General features: G+C 46.9%; 1 protein-coding gene across 3 annotated transcripts; it reads right to left on the reverse strand.

Annotated features, from left to right (window-relative positions):
- Positions 1-39: 39 nt before the first annotated feature.
- Positions 40-18,676, reverse strand: LOC124469413 (liprin-beta-1-like). 3 transcript variants are annotated; one of them, XM_047022686.1, is made up of 26 exons: positions 18,514-18,676; positions 12,505-12,578; positions 11,351-11,556; positions 10,340-10,432; positions 10,025-10,138; positions 9,702-9,812; positions 8,624-8,704; positions 7,704-7,821; positions 6,982-7,043; positions 6,745-6,811; positions 6,481-6,611; positions 6,116-6,198; positions 5,926-5,983; positions 5,236-5,392; positions 4,945-4,977; positions 4,007-4,151; positions 3,680-3,805; positions 3,439-3,589; positions 3,121-3,232; positions 2,883-2,971; positions 2,645-2,767; positions 2,389-2,514; positions 1,999-2,187; positions 1,518-1,676; positions 1,069-1,134; positions 40-908 (listed from the first exon to the last, which is right to left on the reverse strand). In XM_047022686.1, the coding sequence occupies exons 2-26, from the start codon at positions 12,566-12,568 to the stop codon at positions 831-833; spliced, it is 2,742 nt and encodes a 913-aa protein (XP_046878642.1). In that variant the 5' UTR covers positions 12,569-12,578; positions 18,514-18,676; the 3' UTR covers positions 40-830. The 3 variants fall into 3 exon arrangements, with proteins under 3 accessions (XP_046878642.1, XP_046878641.1, XP_046878643.1); XM_047022685.1 differs by having other exon boundaries at positions 8,624-8,716; XM_047022687.1 differs by lacking the exon at positions 4,945-4,977 and having other exon boundaries at positions 8,624-8,716.
- Between the last annotated feature and the right edge of the window lie 625 nt (positions 18,677-19,301).

The following is a 19,301-nucleotide window of genomic DNA, read 5'->3' on the forward strand; positions in this document are numbered from 1 at the left end:
CATTGTAACACTTAAAGGAAAAAAAAAAAAGCCATTACAGGCAGACTATTACATTTAACTTTATTAACAATATTACAAAATACATAAACAGTACATAAGAATCATTGATATGTGGTTAAGATAACATCACTTGTGGGTGAACACTGAAAAGTATAGGATTGTCAAGTTAATTTATGGTATAGAACAGGTCAGATGCGGGATATAGAAAAATATGTAGATCTATTCATCAAGTAACACAGCAGATGGAGGGGATTAGGATGGATAAACAGACTGGGATGGGTGGATAAACAGACTGGGATGGGTGGATAAACAGACTGGGATGGGTGGATAAACAGACTGGGATGGGTGGATAAACAGACTGGGATGGGTGGATAAACAGACTGGGATGGGTGGATAAACAGACTGGGATGGGTGGATAAACAGACTGGGATGCGTGGACATCAGCTGGGATGCCATGGTGATGTGTCCCACAAGACATTTCACAAAGGTTACACAGAGGCTAATGGGAAAGAGGGGAGAGGATTCTAAAAATAAGTTGGACATATTGTAATACTAGTGGCTCTTCAGACGTATCAAAACATACAGTAAGTACTCCTATAAAGCAATAAGTTCACGTGGATATCATGCAGGTTTGTGAATTCATGCAGTACATTTGGACAATCTCAATAAATACGTGCTTTTTTTTTTTACTTGAAAATGAGAGAAGTCCCAAATGAAGCATTGGTTATGTTTGTCAAAGTGTGTTCAGTTACCGTGGTGGTAAAGCTAGTACAGTTTGTTCCATTTCACAGCGCTCGGTTGGCATGGCGGCGGAAGGTCAAGCCCCTTCCTCACACGTTCGAGTCCTCGTCTGTCACGCTAGCCTCGGGGGAGATCTCCGTAAAGAACTCCTCATCCTTCAGCATGCTCTGCAACACGCACACGCCACATGCAACACACACCTCCATTCAAAACGTGCTCGTCTCGTCTGAGGACTCCTGGAGAGCTGGTGTTTTACTGCAGAGCTCTGCTGAGATGCTCTCCTCGGGTACAGAGGGAGATCGTGTTGTGGCATTAATGATTTCTTACCGTCAGGTTGTTGATGCCCTCGGAGAAGGCTCCTATCTGCCTCACCGTCCCCTCAGAGTCCTCCATCTGCAGACACAAGCAGCACATTCAACCACACTTCACCTCCACAGTAAAGAATACAAATCAAATGTTAGTCACTGAGTCTGAGTTTATTGAAATGTTCTGGAACAGTCTCGGAAGAAGCAGAGGTAATGGCTGAAGGATTTCACTTGTGGTGAGGGGAGGATTTGTGCTTGTTCAGTATTCCGTCTGCATACTACATTTAAAGTTGTTAATGCCAGCCTTCTGCTCTCAGAAACTTTCTGAGACGTGCAGAAAGGCTGAGACTCAATATTCTACTCCCCCTTTTGGGAAAAACACCTAGTCTCAATATTCTCACACCCTCGTTTCAGAAACACAGTCCAAGTCCTCTTGGAGACGTCTGATGGAATCATGATTCCCACACAGACCTGTTCCAGGACGCAGAGGTCATCCTCGTAGATCCTCAGCCCCCTCTGGAAGCTGCTGTTCTTGGGCATCTCCACGTCCATGGGGCAGACATACTCGTCGCTGTCCTCCTGGCGTTTCTTCCGCAGGGTCCCAAAGCTGCCGAACGACAGTCTTCTGGGCTGGGGGGGGTCAAGACAGGGAGGGGTCAGTCAGAGACGGAGGCTATAGACTAGTGAGTTTGAGACCGCTTTTTTTTTTCTTCTACTGCCTGGGACCAGGGGTGAACATATTACCATGGAAACCCATCATGCCCGTATTTTCTTGATTTTAATTGGTTGTACAATGTTAATAATAAAAAGGAAAGATGAAGCAGCCATCTGTTCAAAGCAGTGAAGCAGCTCCAGGACTCGTACAGGCGTCAGCCCTCAACCAGCACTCGCTCTGACTCCTCCCACCCCGAGGGTCAGACAGGCCACATGATTGACCTCTAGGCCTGCTTACCTTGACCTTGGCGGTGGCGGTGAGCACGGCGTAGTCGGGGTGCTCCAGGCACTCCTGCTTCAGCCTCTGGGCCTCGGAGCCGATGAGCAGCTGGAAGTGCGTGGCCAGGTGGCGTCTCAGCAGGGTCTTGTTGGGGGGGATGTTCAGCAGGAGCGCCAGGGTCTCCACGTTGAATCTGGGCTCCAGCACCTGAGGCGGAGCACACGGGGTCACGGGGCTGGTTCTATTCTGTGTTGCTGTCGCCACCATTCAAACTGTATTTTTAGTTCTGTAGTATTTGGCTGCAGCTACTGGCATTCAGACTAAACATTGGGTTTCTTAGTCTGTCCTAGACCTGCTTTCATTCAAAATGGTATATTCCATTTCTTCTGTCCTGTCTCGCTGTGTTACCATGAGCCCCCCGTGCACGCCGCTGCCCCGCAGGTTGGGGGCGTACTCTGCTAGGTCCACCGAGCGCAGCCACTCCATCACCCTGTGATTGGTCCACTGGGAGATCTCGGCAGGAGTGACGTTGTTCTAGACAGAAGAAAGGGGAGGGGAGGGGGAGACATGTAGTCTATATAATACTGTGTGTAGTCCTTGTACACATCTCAAAAAAAGGAACAGGCGATGATAATGACAGGTATTTAGTTCCATCGTGTCGGACCTCGTCAGAGGGGCGTCGTCGGAGGCAGTTTGGCTCGTAGAAGTTGAGGCGGAGGACCTGGATGGCTCTCTTGATGCTGAGGTGGTGGAACACACTGCCCACCTTCAAAGACAGCAGGTCATCCTGGAGAGGGAGAGGTCATGGTCACAACTGGGAGAAAAACATGCATTGAAAGCAGGCAGCGAGGATGTGCTTAAGAGAAGGATACAAATGGTACAAGATGGAGGGTTGGACTCACCACAGTCATGAAGTGCAGCATGCGCCCGTCAACGCGCCCCTCCTCAAACTGGCTCTTATACTGAGGCAGGCCTATGTCATCAAGCCACCCTGAGGGGAAAAAAGTGGCCCAATGTTGACGTAACAAAATGCAAAGACGCTTCAGCAGCAATGATATGTGCAACACATCCAAGCACGTCCTATAGCGCATGTTTGATGGTCAAAATCCTACTGAAACTCAAGTTAGGGCGTTCACTCACTGGTCACCCAGTTGTGGTCCAGAAGGCCCTTGAGGTCGTCCTCCTCTGAGCCCAGGGACTGCAGGGCCAGCAGCAGCTTCTTCCTGTGAAGGGGGTGTTTGAGTCCCAGCTCCTGGAGGGACGTGTCAGACAAGATCACACATCCAGATGGACACCACATAGCTACAGCTAACACATACTATACTAACGTGCTATGGTTACATCGTTTCTACAGTGTATAGCATGTTCGCAGACCCCCCCCCCCCCAGGTTCCCCAAGGGCTTCCCATGCCGCCCCCCCCCCCCCCTCCCCCAAACAGGGCCCCCCAGACTGCCATACCTTCTCCAGGTCGTGCTGTGAGGCCTGCAGCAGGGTGTGTCCTGACCGGATCCATCCCTGGGCCTGGGCCATGTGCAGACCCAGACCCTGCTCCTGCAGCCACACACACACCTGCTCTTTAGTCCACCGAGCAAAAGGCACCTCCACGTCACTGGGGGTTCAGGGCGAGAGGTCAGTACACGCTGACAAACACCTTCTCCCATGCATCTTGTCGAATCATCCGGCGGGAGGCTCCACCTACTTGGCGCCATGGTGCAGGTCACGTGACCATCCGAGACGGGGGCCCGCGGTGGCCCTGACTCCTCCCCTCTTGAACTCCGTCTCTGCCTCGTCCAGGTTGAAGGAGGTGGAATGACTTCTCCTCAGCCTGTGTGGACAAGAAACATCCATAAGTATAACATAAGGAATGTAATGTTTAAATAGCGAAGGTAAAAGTGAAGCTAAACCAAGGAGTGCCTGCTCGAGTATCATTACTAGTATGGTCAAATGTTAAGGAATCGAGAAGGAAAAAAAGTGAAGGAGGGGGGGGGGGGGGGGGGGGGGAAGGAAGGAAGGAAACTTGTCTCACCTGCCAAAGAACTTCTTGAAGCCTCTGGCCTTCTTCTTGCTCTCGGGCGAGGCAGGTAGGTTGTGGTTGCCCCCTCCCCCCTGGGTCGTCCGGGGCGGAGCCCCCGCCAGGTCCAGGTGTTCCGTGCCCTTTCTCTCTGTCTCCGCTGTAAAAACACACCATGAGAACCACAGCAACACCTAGCACCTCCCACCACCGCGGAGAACAGCGCAGGCTGCCAATATGGTTCCAGGACTACAACTAAGATGGCCACCACCACCACGATAAAGATGATTCTAGGACAACCCATGGCCACCGCCACCACTATCAACATGATTTTAGTACAACAACTCTGATGGCCACCACCACTACAGCACAACACACCAAGCCAGCCACACGGAAGCGCCACAACTCCATCCGCACATGCAAAGGATGGATCGAAGAAACTTCTCACTGACATTGAGAGCATTTCTAGGCTGTAGGCTCAGAACTTAAAGGACAAACGCAGCATTAGGCAGCGTCATTGCAGATGGTGTCGCGTCATGGATAAAGGACAGCTGGATATGATTTAGTGAAGGCAGAGTTCAGCGGTAGGACTTGTCACACAAGCACAACTGTCCACAAAGGACAACTGTCCACTTGTTTGATACAAGTAAAGGATTGAAATAAAGAGAAAGAAAGTCATGTAAAAGAAAAAAAAACTGGAGAAAGAAAGGAAGGTTGATATGCTCAGATTCTAACACAGAAGTGTGACCATACAACCTGAATCATATATATATAGTTAAAATATACAACTCAAAATGTCAGTATTTAATTTGCCCTGGCCATGGGTAGTCAGGTTGATAAGTCTCACTCCTGTGTCAGTATCCCTGCACACATCCAGCTGTGTCATCCTGAGCTGCCAGTCTGCACGCCTGGCCCTCCTGTAGACACCAGGGGGCGCTACCACACTACTGTACCTAACGTTGGTGCACTGGCACTCCGACTGCGGTCTTCACATCATACAGTAGCAACCATGGAAGGTGTGTGTGTGAGGGAGAGAGAGGACAGAATGGAAGGAGAACACAACGTGATGATGATGGAGATGGATACGCCGACAGAAAGACAACGACGACAAACTGACGCACACACATAAACACACCTGAAATGTGTGACAACAGCATGGTGACACAGTACAACAGATTTTGTACAGAGACGTAATCCTTTGACACGACATCCTGACAGACCACAGACTTGGTGGAGACACTCACCCAGGTTGGGGCTGCTAGCGGTTCTCTTGCCTCCACGCATCTTGAAGAAGCCTCGCCCAAAAGACGAGCGGGCCTTCTTGGACCCAAAGCTCTCATCCCCTGAGGTGTTTGCTTTGGAAAGCGAGGTGGATGAGGGACTGGACTCCTTGGTTATGCTCTGCAAACACAGAAAACGGACCTGCAGCGTGAGTCTTCACTGCTGCTCCTTTTCTCAGTTCTCTTGCTATCTCAGCCACATGTAATTGAACCAGCTGCCTCAATTAACAACTCCAATTGAACATGATGCAGTTCCAGCTTTCAACCATTAGGTGGCACCAGTGTAATTATAACCATCCGACCCAGAACTGAGGAATTTGTTCTGAATGCTGATCCATTCTGACAGTCATTCATCCAGAGATGAAGAGATCACTCAGTCGAGTGGAGGGGCTCAGTGACTCAGTTTTCCATGCCAGGGATATATTATATCTTATAACATGCCTTCTGCATGACTAGACTGTGTGTGTTTCATTTCCTGTCCTGTTTTAACCACGGGAGTTCAAGTGGTCCGTGATAGAAGCTCTAGTGTGATGTCAAGGTGGATAAATGTGAAAAATATAAAATAAGTTCAAAGTGTTACACAGGAAGCCTTAGTTAAGGTTAGACAATCTAGGTAACTCACTATCCTGTTATCTGAGTGCGCTCCAGTCTTACCTGCTCAGTACTGCTGGTTATGTGGCTGGTACTACTCGACTGATGGACGTCTAGGGGGCTGGAGGAGAGGGACAGTTGGTTGAGTCTTAGACATGTTTAGATAGTGTACAGAGAGAACGAGACAGAGGGTCAACACGGGGTGTGGAGAGTGTGTGAGCGGAGGGGAGTGCAGCCCCAGGCCAGGCGTTACCTTTCTGGGGTCAGGGTTCGGGTCAGGGCCTCTGTGCGGTTCTCCTGCTCATCATCTGAGAGCTCTGTGATACAGGGGACGACCTGCACCACATTCAAAGATCCGAAATAGGAGAAATAATCAGTGCATGGCTCCATTACAGAATGTGCTCCTTTCGCAGAACATAGCTGAGAATCTCATTCACTTTCCCTGCTAAAGTAATATCCAAAAGGCAGGACCTCTTGAACTCCAACATTCCAGTGAGAAATTCTGGGAGTTTTTTGGGGAGGGGAGGGGTGGGGGCTGAAATGAGGTTTTGGCCAGGAAGCCCAGAGTCTGGGGTGCATCCTGTGTGTGGGTTGTTTCAACATGGGGGTGTTGTTTACCTCGGCAGGCCTCCTTCCTGCCTCCGCACACTCCTGCAACACCAGCATGGCCCTGTCCATTTCCATGGCGACGTGAATGGACGGCGATGCGTCATCTGGGATGTCGTCGTAATCGTTTTCATTCAACTTCTCTGTGTGTGTGTGTGAGGAGGGGAAGACGTGTTGATTGTTAAACAAACCTGGTGACCATGGGACCCCAACACACCTATTCAAGTTTCTCATAATCAAATCTCTGACTAACACCCAACTTATCCAGCAGCTCACCTTTCACCAGGTCCTGGACCATCTTGTAGCGTGTGACTGACTCCTGAAGCTCCTCAATCCTTTGCTCCTATTGACAACATTATAACAAGGAATCTATTAGTTGGATAGATCATATAAAACACACTCCTCAGAAAACAAATGTTTCTAGTATATTTTACACTAGAAACATCTGTTTTCTGAGGAGTGTGTTACAGCTAAGGGGATACAATTTCAAAAGGAACTCGTAGTGCAGTTGACCTTCTCAGTATTGGCTGTCACGAGGGACTCCAGCGCTCTCTTCATCCTCATCATCTCGGCATCTGGAAGACAGGAGCATTCCCGTCAGTGAGCGGGCACATTCCCCATTCCTGAGCCATGTTGGCTGAGAGCTGCACAAACCCTCCACGACCGTCTCATCTTACTGTAAGTATAGCTCAGGATACTGTATTTACAACATCTTTCAAACGCCTCAATCTTCTCAGAGTCAAAAAGCATTCCTGTAGAATAGCAGGTGATAAGGCTGTCAGCAGAGGGCTGAGGGGGTGAAAGATCATGTATAAACATGAGCGGTATGGAGCCTGCAGACAGATATGGTGGACAGGGTGGACGGCACAAACAGGCCCCTGTATGAACTTCCCAGGGCTATGGACCACTGTAAATCTCTGTGTGTGATTATTGTATGTCAGAAGAGGTATTCCCCCCTCTTTTAGGGGGAAATTTCCCTACTTATACAGCATTTCGATGAAGATATACATCATTGCTCAAAAACAGCGGTTAGTTACAGAAGAGGTTTCAATGGAAGCGGCAGTAATGTTGGAATGTGATGAGCTTCTTGCCACATCACATTCTTCTTCACAACCACACTGTAATATTATCACCAGAACATCCACAATATATGAAGATTCCAGAAGACAGATCCTATCCTTCAGGGCCACCCTCCCTTCCTCCACACACACACAAACACACACACACACACAAACCTCTGTCCCCTCCATCTGTCCTGTCCAGACTCAGGACCCCTGGCCTGCCCTCGTCCCTGAGTGTCCTCAGTGCCTCCTCCCTGCCCTCCAGCAGCACCTGCAGGCTCTGCAGCTCCTCCTGTGGGACCAGATAACACCTCAGTGACCATCCTGACCCACACCCCAGCTGGACATCCAGCTGGTTTGAGGCACCATTAAAACCCTGGGTGTGACCAGGAAAGCAAAAAAGGTGCAAAAACACCAGGTGATTGTTTCAGACTCGCACAGCTGCTGGACGTTCCACAGCAAACGTGTCCCAGGTGGACCTGACTGGACCTCTTTGAAAACAGGTCATCCATAAGCTGGACCCTGTCTGCTCGCTTCATTTAGCCTGGAGGACTGAGATCCTCTGTGAAACTACGATAACATCCACAGCAACAGTACGCATGCCAAGGCGAGAGAGCAGAGAGGATTAGTTTGTTGTGAAAACTTCTACTTAGCTTACATGGCGGAAGTGAGAGGCAGAGAGCAGAGAGGGAGGGGCAACAGAAAGGGATTGTTTAGTAGTCCTTGGGGAAAGGCCAAGAGAGGAAGTTCCTGGGCTGGAGACTGAAGCTCTCCTCCCCAGCGACAGTGAAGCTGATAGGGCTCCACCTTCAGGGCCAGACCCGAGGGGCGGAGGGAGGAGGAGGGGATGAGAGCAGAAAAGGGGGGGGAAAAAGTCTGAAAGAAAGAACATTACGTGGGTAAAGAGGGAAAGGGATGGTGAAGAGGTTTTAGACTTCCACAATTACACAGTGCTTTATGCGAGATGAACCAGTGGAAAACAAAATGTAATTAGAAAGCACCACTGGCCAAGCCATCGTGGTTGATCAAATGTGACCAGATGGCCTTCTACTGTCCTAGCAGCCCTGGGTGACCTCCAGTGGTGCCATACTCACTTGGGTACACTTGAGTTTCTTCTCACACTGCAGTCTTTCATTCTCCATATCGGTCACCCTGAACCGCAGATCTGTCACTTCCTGGTACAGACCCTGAGGGGAGAGGAGACTGGAGTAACCCAGGCATTGAAAAAGGCACTTTGCGGATATAGTATGCGGATAGTTTTGTTGTGTGAGGGAGGAGGGAGAACAACAAAAACAAGATGAATAATAAATATCTATTGGTTAGTGGAAGAGGTGAGTGACTGCTTGTGTAATGAATCCGTAGACAAGTTACGGTCTTCAAGAAACTGTCACAGTAAATAACCATGGTACTGCTTTCCTTCCATTCAGGGATATCGCTGGGTGGTGCACCTTGGAGCAATTACCACGTAAACAGACCCTCTATGTATTATAATTTATGTAATTGCAGCAGCAAGGCGATTTAAACTGTATATTTAAACAAACCTAACGGCCGCATTGCAGCACGGCAGATATTACAGAAATACATTACACTCTGGGGGGGTGTGATTTATAGCTGAATTAGAACCAGCTGGGGACAAAAGAAGCATTAAATCTGTGCTAGACGCTGCCTTTCCACCCGAGCCTGCACCCTGCAGCTTACTGTGTCTGAAACCCACACACTGGGAAGGCAATATCCTCCCAGCACTGGCCCAGGCTTGCATGGAGATGGAGAGAGTGGAAATCTTGACTCTGCCTCTTAGGAGAGGAGAGAGAGGGATGGAGAGATGGGGGGAGAGAGAGAGAGTGTGAAAGAGAAAGCAAGAGAGAGGGGAGAGAAGGGAGGGCAGGAAAGAGGGAGCAGAATGACTTTATGAGGTGAAATGGTCTGCAGGAGGAGGTGGGTGTTTTAGAACGCTCTGTCCCTGTCAGCTGAATCCACCCTGCTAGTGCATTGTGGATCGCGGAGCAGGGGAGCTCAAATGAAACAAAATAGCCTGCGTGTATGTCCCCAAAATGTTCGGCAACAAAGAATTGACAGAGGAAAAAAAATACATTTGGCTCCTTCAAGTAATATCAAAACCATTTTGTGTGTGTGCGTGTGGGTGTGTGTGTGTAAGCGTGCGCATCTGCGTACCTCACTATCCCTTTTGTCTCTTTCCATAGCAACCAGCTTCAGTTTCAGACTGGAGACCTCAGTCATCAGCTCCAGCTTGTGTGTCTCTAGGGCTGTGCGGCTCATCACCTCCTGCAGCAACACACAGGGCACACAACCACAGGACGACACCACGCCACAGCTCAAAACAGACGCTTATACCCATGAAACATACTTTATCTAAATGTGGTCATTTTATGGCAAACCGTGATTGGGATCATTTTAAGGGTATTCAGATGAGGTCCCTCAAATCATGAGCCACTGAGCAACACAGCTGTTGTTCCTGCTGTTGCGGACCTCCCCACCTGTTGCAGCAGCTCCTCTGTGGCGTTGAGCTTCTCTCTGTGTTCATCCAGACACATGTCCAGGTCTCGGATCTTCTCCCCCTGCACCTCCACCTGGTCCGTCAGCACGCTCACCTGCGCGGGAGGACCCACATCCACCGTGCATGCATGACCACGTCATTACAGACAAAACAGAGTCAATAGAACCTGAAAGTTAGACTGGTCAAGAGGAACAAGAGAGAGCTCCTCTCGGTACATTCGGGTTAAACTGTAAAAGTATCACCGGTGTTGTATTTCCTATCCACTTCCTGTTTACTAGCCGGGCTGGTCACACACCTGCAGAACGAGACATTCCTTGTCGCTCTCCAGGCGAGAGAGGCGCTCCTGGTAGACGGCGTCTAGGGAACCCACTGAGCCGTGGCCGTTAGTCTGGAAGACACACACACACAGGCTCCATCACACACACACACACAGGACTAATATACAATCAGATCTCACTCATTCACGCACAAACAAACAGCAACCTTGCACTTCCTCGAACTGAACAATCCTACATGTTGACAATATAGAGTATATTGAAGGTGCCTTAGCTGCCTAATGACCTTGGCCATTATAGACCAACTATTAGCATATTTCCTTTTCCAAGGGACACACACAGAGATAAGCAGTTTAACAACAATGTTTTCCCAAGAACAGGATCACGTGGATGGCCTTCGGTTCACAGCCCTCTAGGTGAAGACAGAGAGAGGGATGCCACGTGAACCCGGATAGAGGAATGACATGTGAAGGTCAATCACCCCCTCACATGCAAGTGATTTGTGTTTGAAGTGGAAATCAAATCAGAACTCAACTCTCCTCAGATTTCACACATGGAGAGAGCAGGAGTCTCACAAAAGGAAAAGAAAAACGGAAGGGAAGGGGGAGACTCACAAACACTTAAACTCACAATGAATCATCAGCAGTTTAGTGGAAGGAAACTTTTTTTCAAGCACGACTCAGCTGCATAGACACTCGATCAGTCACAAAGCATGCCGTAACACAATACTCACACACTCACTGCCGTCCGGCGGGGGAGAAAGAGGTTAGGACTGAGAGACACAAGGCAGATCCCAGCAGAGCCATGTGCAGCCAAAAACAACTCAAAACTTTCTAAAAGTCTGTGGCAGTAACATATCATTGGTGGACGACTGAAACCAATCATTTCTGATGTTATTGCTGTATGGCTGTGGATCAGTTGCTAATTTGGCACAAAAGGTAAGCACAGTACAATTACAACCCATATTTGACAAGTAGACCACGTTTCCTTGTGGTGACTGGTGTTCGGACAGAGCAAGGCCGCCCCCCTACCATTCGCCCCTGCAGCCACCCCACGAGTCCTTCCGCCGTGGCGTGGGGCACCTGGCAGCGCAGGCCCTCCCTCTCGTCCGCGTCCATCAGCTCTAGCGCCCCCCGCAGGTCCTCCAGCAGATGCAGGGCCCGCAGGCTGCCCAGGAAGGGAGAGGTGGGCGACTGGCAGTCAAACAAACCGTTGGAATAGTCCATGGCCTTGGATCCTGGGAGGAGGGGAGAGTGGGAGGGAGAGGGGGTGGAGGTGAGGACAATGCAGACATCCAAACACCCGTGCAAACCCCTTCAATCATGTGGACTAATTGACCATCACCAGACGCCTTTAGCTCAGGTCAAATGGGTTTCAGAATGTATGTTATTATATTTAATGGCATTCATTCTAAAAACAACAAAAGACCAACCAAGTATGTGTCTGTGCTCGCAGCACAAGCCTGTCTACTGGACCAGTGCTCCCTGCTCTCATCATCTGAGACACCATCTGTCAACCTTTCTAAATGTCAACCTTCATAAAGATGTAGGACTCAAAAAAAATTATAATAAATAGATGGGAAAATAAACATGTGCAGAATTCTATAAATATACACAGAGGATGGTCTTCACTCCAGCGGCAGAGCAGAGATAGAACACTTGTTTCTGTGGTAACAGGAGGGGGGTGAGGGGGCCGGGGGTGTAACGTGACCAGCCATCTTTCTTCCGATGGAAAGGTTGATGCTATAATTAGACAAGTCAGCGGAAAAGTAGGGGATGTCTCAAACCTGATTGTTTCTGCTTATCTGGACATGGAAACCAAACCAATGCCTCTACACAGATATGTCAGAATATCTCAACCAGAGAAGTATGGCTTGACTACCATATTCACCATTTTCTGCTGCCAGTGAAACAATGGAAAATCTAGTGGCAGTCTGAAGGCAGTGGAAGGTTGTGGGGGTGGATACTATGGTCTACTAACATCCTGTGAACACTCACATTGAGCAGTCTTCCTAAGGCACTCATTAAGAAGAAGCAGCATCAGTACATTAGATATAAGGGTGGAATATTAGCTGAGAGAAACTACACACCAGCACTGATTTCCTGTTTCATTGTTAAGTATTGAAGAGGGATTTGACGGACAGATAACTGAGTGTGTGCAGCTTGGGTGTGCAGAAGTCTCTTACCTGCTATGATCCCATCCATTTGCTCCAAGGCCGCTGCCAACATCTCGCTGGCATCAGACATCATCTTCACCCCACTGTGCCCATGAAAGGAGAACAGATGGGAGTGTTAGTTTCATTATCACACAGGAGCGGAGAGACAACAGTGCATATTGCCTCTATTCTCCTCGGACTACTGACTGCACTCTTGCTAAGAAACCAGGGTACAGCTTGCAACCTATTTAAACAGAACAGAAGAAATGGCATCACTAGCCAAGTACAAAGCAGGTTATTAGGCTAGTCCCACGCAGGCAGTCCCAGACACAGAGTGGGCTCAGACTAGACTCACCCTGTCAGCAGATCACCCTCAACCAGACCACAGAGTGAACAAACCTAAACACACAACCCTGTGTTTGTGAGCGATTCTGAACCTTCAAGGTCAGAGTACAGCTTCGCTGATCAGAGCCTTCTTGGGACTTCCTGTGATGTCCCAGAGCTGCAGTCTCGGTCCATAACTTGGTGATAATAGGCCTGGTGCTGAAGTCAGTGGTGCAACCCTAGGATTTTCCCGTCTGTTTGAGATGGAACAGGATGTGGCGGATTTCCATGTCTTGGGTGATCAAGTGTAATTACAGTTCATGGCAGAGTGAATCTGAAGAGTGAAGGATTGCCTCGGTCTTTATAATTAATACTGGGCTTTGATAAGGAAGTCCAACAGGAAATTTGAAACTAATTTGTCTGGTATTTTTGTCAGGGGCATTGTGGCAGGATAGAATACTGTTATTTATTTACAGTTTTTACATTAGTAGGAAACATTCCTGACAATATACTGTTCTGATATTAGAAGCATTTGTTAATGGCAAATTTAATAAGGCCTTATACATATTACTATGGTATATTGATACATACTGTTTATATCAATCAATCCATTGGAAAGATTAGCATTGCTCGTGTAAAGATAGTGTTCATAAATACATTTTAATTGAACTGTGTCGACTAGGTATCACTTGTTTTCATCTAGGTTCCTATTTTCACTGCAAACAACATTGTGTAACACCTTTCAAATGCCAGCTCCACAGGCCACATTTCTTTTCAATCCCTTGGCAACCAGTTTGTTCCCCTTTGGAAATTAAACACCACAGCTGAGAGCATATCATATAATGTTAATCTATTACATGTTTTTCTCTTTCAGACAAAACAGGTCTAGCTGATCAGGTGGGAACAACACCAGAGTCAGGCAATAATGAAAAACAAGAGAAGACTAATGAAAAACAAGGATGAACGTAGTCAGTAGTGACAGTACAAGTCAAACAAAGATTAGCTTGATGACATGTTCCTTATAACGCCAGAGCCCCTCACCATCACCCCAACCCCCCCCCGGTAGCCGTTTCCCACCCAGGGCATGCTGGTCAGTGACCCAGCAGTCGTGGGATGGGGGTTGTGGGTCTTATCAGGAATAATGTTGCTATTCTCCCTGCGATCCTCCTCCCAGCGCATGATGGTATGACTGGAATGCCAGCCTTCCAAAACAACGCTGGACGGCGTCCTACCCAACCCTCTGAATGCCAGATCCACTTGGAGATGTCACATGCTTCCATTCACTGGAGATTTATTTTAATCACAACACTAGTTTATATCAAGCTCATTGAATCAGCGAAAAGTGTGAGAATGCCCAAAGAAGAAAATGTAATCCTTAGGGGATTTAGGATATAAAAAAGTGTTTGACTCTCAGGTTTTCCACGATGGAACCCAGAGTTAAACCCATTGGACAGGTCGTGGCCCTACGTGTGGAGGAGGAGTACCGCCCGTAAGCCCAGTATTTCCCCCTTCGGCTGGCTAGCCTCAGGGTTAGGAGTTTGGTTGAGATCGGGTGGGGGGGGGGGGGGGGGTTGCCTCACTTCCATTCTCCCCCTGGGTCAGAGAGTCACACTCAGCAGGGTAGAAAAACCATAAGACCATAAGGGCATAATTACAGCATGGACTCCATTAGAGGCTGAGGGAGCCTGAGTGTTCATGAATCAAGTCTTTTGTGTGCCCTTGTTCAGTCATGGGCCCTATGGGCAACATGGGTTAAGGTTTCCTCTGAAATACAGCCTTGCTCACGTAGCAGTACAGTTACCCAGCCCCATAAACACATCTCTAATTGAGCCAGCTGTGGAACTGCAACTGAGGAAGGAGTTACGAATGTGGAAGCTGGAAACAATGCCAGGGTTATTAAAGAACCAACCACAACACTGTGTTGGATGGAGTACTACGGAATTGTGAAACCAGACGATTTTTCAGTTACTAAGACAATCGGACTATAAAACGTTACTAGAAGGTACCGCAGCTGCAGAGGCAAGACAACCTATTTTGAAACGCAGGGTGGACGTGAGCCACAGGGGTTCTCCTTAGGAACGAGTGGGTTTTCCTCGGTTCTCCCGCCTGATGGAAACCCGGCCCAGTCTCTCACTAGGGAAGCTTTGTTTGGTCAGCTGCTTGTCTCACTCCCTGAAGGGAAAACTGAAAACTTGGCTGCTTTTCCAAATGGAACAGCGGTTTTTAGAATCCAAACATTTTAGTTCTCTCCTTGGGATGCTGAAATAGAGGTTAGAGCCGTGTGAATGATGAGCAGCATCAAGTAGGTTTGAATTTTAGACTTTATTTAGCCTACTTCAGTAGGCCTGATGCTTCTATGAAACACAACAGTAGAAGTATTCCAGATGTTTGTTACTACAGATACATTGGGAGTGGTGAGGTCTCAATGTCATTAGATATCACATTACTTCTTAACCCCTTTTTCCATTAGATTCCTCCAGTGTCTCCCAACTTAAAAGAGGTCACAGTGCCCATGGGACCAATACAATAGCATTAGTTGTTTTGGTCATATGGAGTCAATCTTAAGTTAAGGCATGATGCTGGTTTTCATGTAAATGCTCTTTGAATTGAATCAATTTATTAAATTAACAAATCAAAGTAATCATGTGGGCACATACACTTTCACGGTAATGCTATTTGAAATACCCCTTTTATTCTAGGCCAAATGGCACAGAAAAACAATACTGGAAATTGGCAGTGAAATTATCCAATTCCTTCACATAAACTCAATGAGCCAGTAAAATATAGCCTAGCTTTATGATGTCAGATGGAGCAAAGACTTTCCATTTTAGTTACATCACCCAGACACTGGAAGTTTCATCCAAAATCAGTTGGAAACCACAGTCTCCACAATGGAAGCGTCATGGTTATCTACCCAGTCTCCCAAAGCAGTCGGCCAGTTTGAGCTGTTTCTGAGTCAGTAGTTTCAGTAGTATCCACCCGTCACTCTGGAGCCGTTTAAGGTGTTGTGTGAGATATTGGTCTGGTGCCTGGCTCGGGCTCCTCCAGAACCTGCATGAGTACAACCAGGGTGAGGGGGAGGATTGCTCTACTCCCTTGGGCTTCCTCCAGATGTGGTCCAACTAGGGGCAGTAATACTGGCACACACACACCACTTATCCCTGAAGCTTGCGAAAATAACTAAATCTTACAGACGGCTTATCATTCACCTAGAAAAAGCCTTTGTGAGCACAAAACCATTATGGAAAACAAGCAGGTAGGAGATCCAAACATCAAAAGAGGTTTACAGGTAGAGGTATACACTAGACAAAACATTAAAAGGAAGATTCTTTTTTTTGCAAAATTATAAAGAGTGAGTGTGTAGGAGTTACTATGGTTTATTTATATAGTTTGACATCAACCAGATGTAGGGATATGGAGGGGGAGGAGCGTCTCACTCAGAAAACACACAGCTTGACCCACTGATGAGGTGCACACACACACACACTGCCACTTGTTTGAGCACACAAGTTGCACAGACTCAAGCTATTCACATCACGATCCATTGGCAGCACAGCAGCGGAGATTCAGCCTCTCTAGAGACGTGTCCTTCAGAAACAAGCTCACACATTTGTCTCCCCAATGTGATACAACGAAACAAGCTCATAAACCACTGCCTCAAGCGTCTACTTAAAACACCCCATTCAACAGAACTCATCTTTGTGGCCTAGTATGTTTTGTGTATGTGTGAGGTGGCCAAGATGGACCTTGTTGTCACGGTCTGTGAGGTGTCCAGTTCCAATAGAGACGTCCCCCCTGTCTATGGCCACCAGTCTCTCTCCTCTGTAGCCAGAGCCAGTCACAGCACACAAAACAGCCCTTTGTCCTCGACAGAGTCACATGGTAAGTGAGGGATAGTCATCCCAAGGTGCCAGCGTTGTTCCACGTGCCTGGGCTGGATCCCAGACAAAAACAGAGAAAAGGCATGGCGTGCGCGGCACAAGGACTGAACAATGTCTCCTGTAAACAAGAGAGCAGTGAGGGGGGGGGGGGGATTGTCTGAGATCTGGCTGCTACTACGGACTGGCTTTGTGTAAAAAGGGGCTATCTGTATCTTGCTTGCCTCTGTATGAGTCTCAGTGTAAGGTTGAATTGTAGATTTTCTGGGCGTTTTAATGAGCTTTGTTGCAGGCTTTAAGAAAAAGCATTGTATCACTTTCCATGCAGTAGTTAAACACACTGTTGACTCTGCAGTTCGGTTCAAATGCCCCGCACAATTGAATGAACAAACTAAAACTAAAACAATCAGTAGAGGCTTCATGTTTAAAGGCTGGCAAACGCAACCTCACACAAAACAACCTTCACCTTGTTCTGACAGGAAGTACTTCCTGACACGTGTTTGAGAAACGTCTTCCTTTCAGTCAGTGCCTCTTTTCCCAGCTACTCCTGGTTTTTCTCAGACAGTATTCTTTTGTTGAAACAGGAACTACTTTCCTGGTGCGAGGAATTTTCACAATTTGCATTTTAGATGGATATTACTATGCAAAAGTGGAAGCAAGAATTTCAAATTTGCCATGGAACAAAGAAGTTTCACATGAAAATGTCAAGTACTTGGGTCATTTCAACTCCAACATCACCAAAACAATATATTCAGTGTGCCCATTAAGGGTTACGCCCAGAAGCCATCCTGCCTCTCAAAATACTGCACCGCAGAAGTACTACTGCAGAAGTATGTATGGAATGCATGGTAAAATCGACAGAAAGTTGGGCAGTATGGTGAATTTGCCTCACAGCAAAAACACTATGTGAACTACATTTGTTGCACACAGTATTTTATGATGTTGTACAGCATGACTTTCCAGCCTAAGCACTGAACACAGTCTGGACAGATTCTGACTGACAGCATGCCCAGCAAACTAAGCCCTTTAACAATGAGAAATGTTAGCACAACATTGTGTACAAAGGTGTTCAAAGAGTGTTCTGAATTCGGAAGCACTTACTTCAAAGAAAACATTCAGACAGGTGACATGGCATTGCATTCAACTTGGCTGGAGATCATAGTATTTATATTATTTTCACTATCAGAAGCACTTGCTGTTAAATCTTTGAATCTGACTTAACTAAACATAATACATTTTATACCAGGTAGGGTGAAAAACGATACCCTTTACCTCAAGAAAGTCTGATACAGTTACAAACTTTTACTGTGCTTCTTTTCTTGCAGGTGGCACTTGCATATAGCCACTCAAAACAAACAAACAAGTGTAGTCAGAGTGAACCTGAGTCTTTGTCTTTTGCTATGCTTTAAACCTTCTCGAGACCCGGGAAACTTAAAGCCAAAACACCTCCAACGTCATTATGAGGAAAATCTCCTTTGTGAACAGTACAATAGATAGATTTAGACGCAAGTATCCGTATGCATCGCTCAATGAACAAAACTGCAACAATGAATCCATGCGTGTTCCAGGATACAAAGACATCAAAGCGTTGAACACGAACCATAGTCTCTGACTAATTACTGACAGTTGTGCAGCCAAGTACTGTATGAGCACAATGGTCGCAAAGTTAACAATTCGGTTATTTTCATCTGTTTAAACTAAAAAGCTATTACTGTAACCGCCTTAAGAAATCTCCACACCTTAACATGCAGGTAACTAATGGTAGGTATGGTCAAATCAAAAATAATGTCCAAGGTCTCAAGTTTCGAAATTATAACTTTTGACATTCAACACTTACCTGACAATCAAATAACCTCAAAGAAGCAGGATCCTGTAAAGGCCGACCTTCCTGGTAATCCAAAGGTTAACTTTTCAGCGATCACTCGCGCCGTACGTAACACCTTTCCAATGAAGTTGCATAGCGAATTCCCAACTTCCAGAACTTTGAGGAATACTGGGATTGTTCGGGGTGAAAGCTCTACGCGCATGCGTTGACTCAGGCCAATCACAAACCCCCATGGTTGTTTGCCAACCTAAAATCGAAATTCCGATCATTTGGTCACTGACTCCAAAGCCTAAAAAATAAGCCTGTGGTTTATGTACATGTTAACTGGAATTAACATGTAGATGAATTTGATGTGATAATCTCATGTTAATGTAATTTTCTAAATAATTCTGTCTACCCTAGACAGAATTATTGATGGTTGAGAAACCATCTATTTAGCAACAGATGGAGTGTCAAGGCTCATTCTGAGTTATGAGAAGGGAAGGGTGTGCTTGGTACAGTACGGTATTTTGTCTACTTTGACAGTTAATGAGCACCAGCTGTCATCAATTACTGCTGAGATCCTTCATGTAAAATTATGTGACCATTTAGATTTATAATTCCAAATGACTTCACATCATTTTTACACTTAGACTTAGATGACATTAATAATATTAATGTTATTGTTTTATAAATTAAAGTATTAATCTATATTCTGCAGAAGATTGGCCCACATTTTACAACCGATCCTTGATTTAAGTCTACTGTATGTCTTAACCAATATGTCACAGAGAAACAAATTCCTAATGTGATTAATTCCA

Source organism: Hypomesus transpacificus, chromosome 7 (genome assembly GCF_021917145.1).
Source record: "Hypomesus transpacificus isolate Combined female chromosome 7, fHypTra1, whole genome shotgun sequence".
NCBI lineage: Eukaryota > Metazoa > Chordata > Actinopteri > Osmeriformes > Osmeridae > Hypomesus > Hypomesus transpacificus.

What these genes read in the sequence shown, in the direction of transcription:
- LOC124469413 (XM_047022685.1), bottom strand. Translation starts at nt 12,568, where the DNA reads ATGATGTCTGATGCCAGCGAGATGTTGGCAGCGGCCTTGGAGCAAATG. An exon ending in TGCTGCACTTCATGACTGTG is followed by an intron (nt 2,768 to 2,882) that starts GTGAGTCCAACC and finishes CTCCCTCTCCAG; the next exon opens with GATGACCTGCTGTCTTTGAA. An exon ending in GCGTGCACGGGGGGCTCATG is followed by an intron (nt 2,188 to 2,388) that starts GTAACACAGCGA and finishes GCTCCGCCTCAG; the next exon opens with GTGCTGGAGCCCAGATTCAA.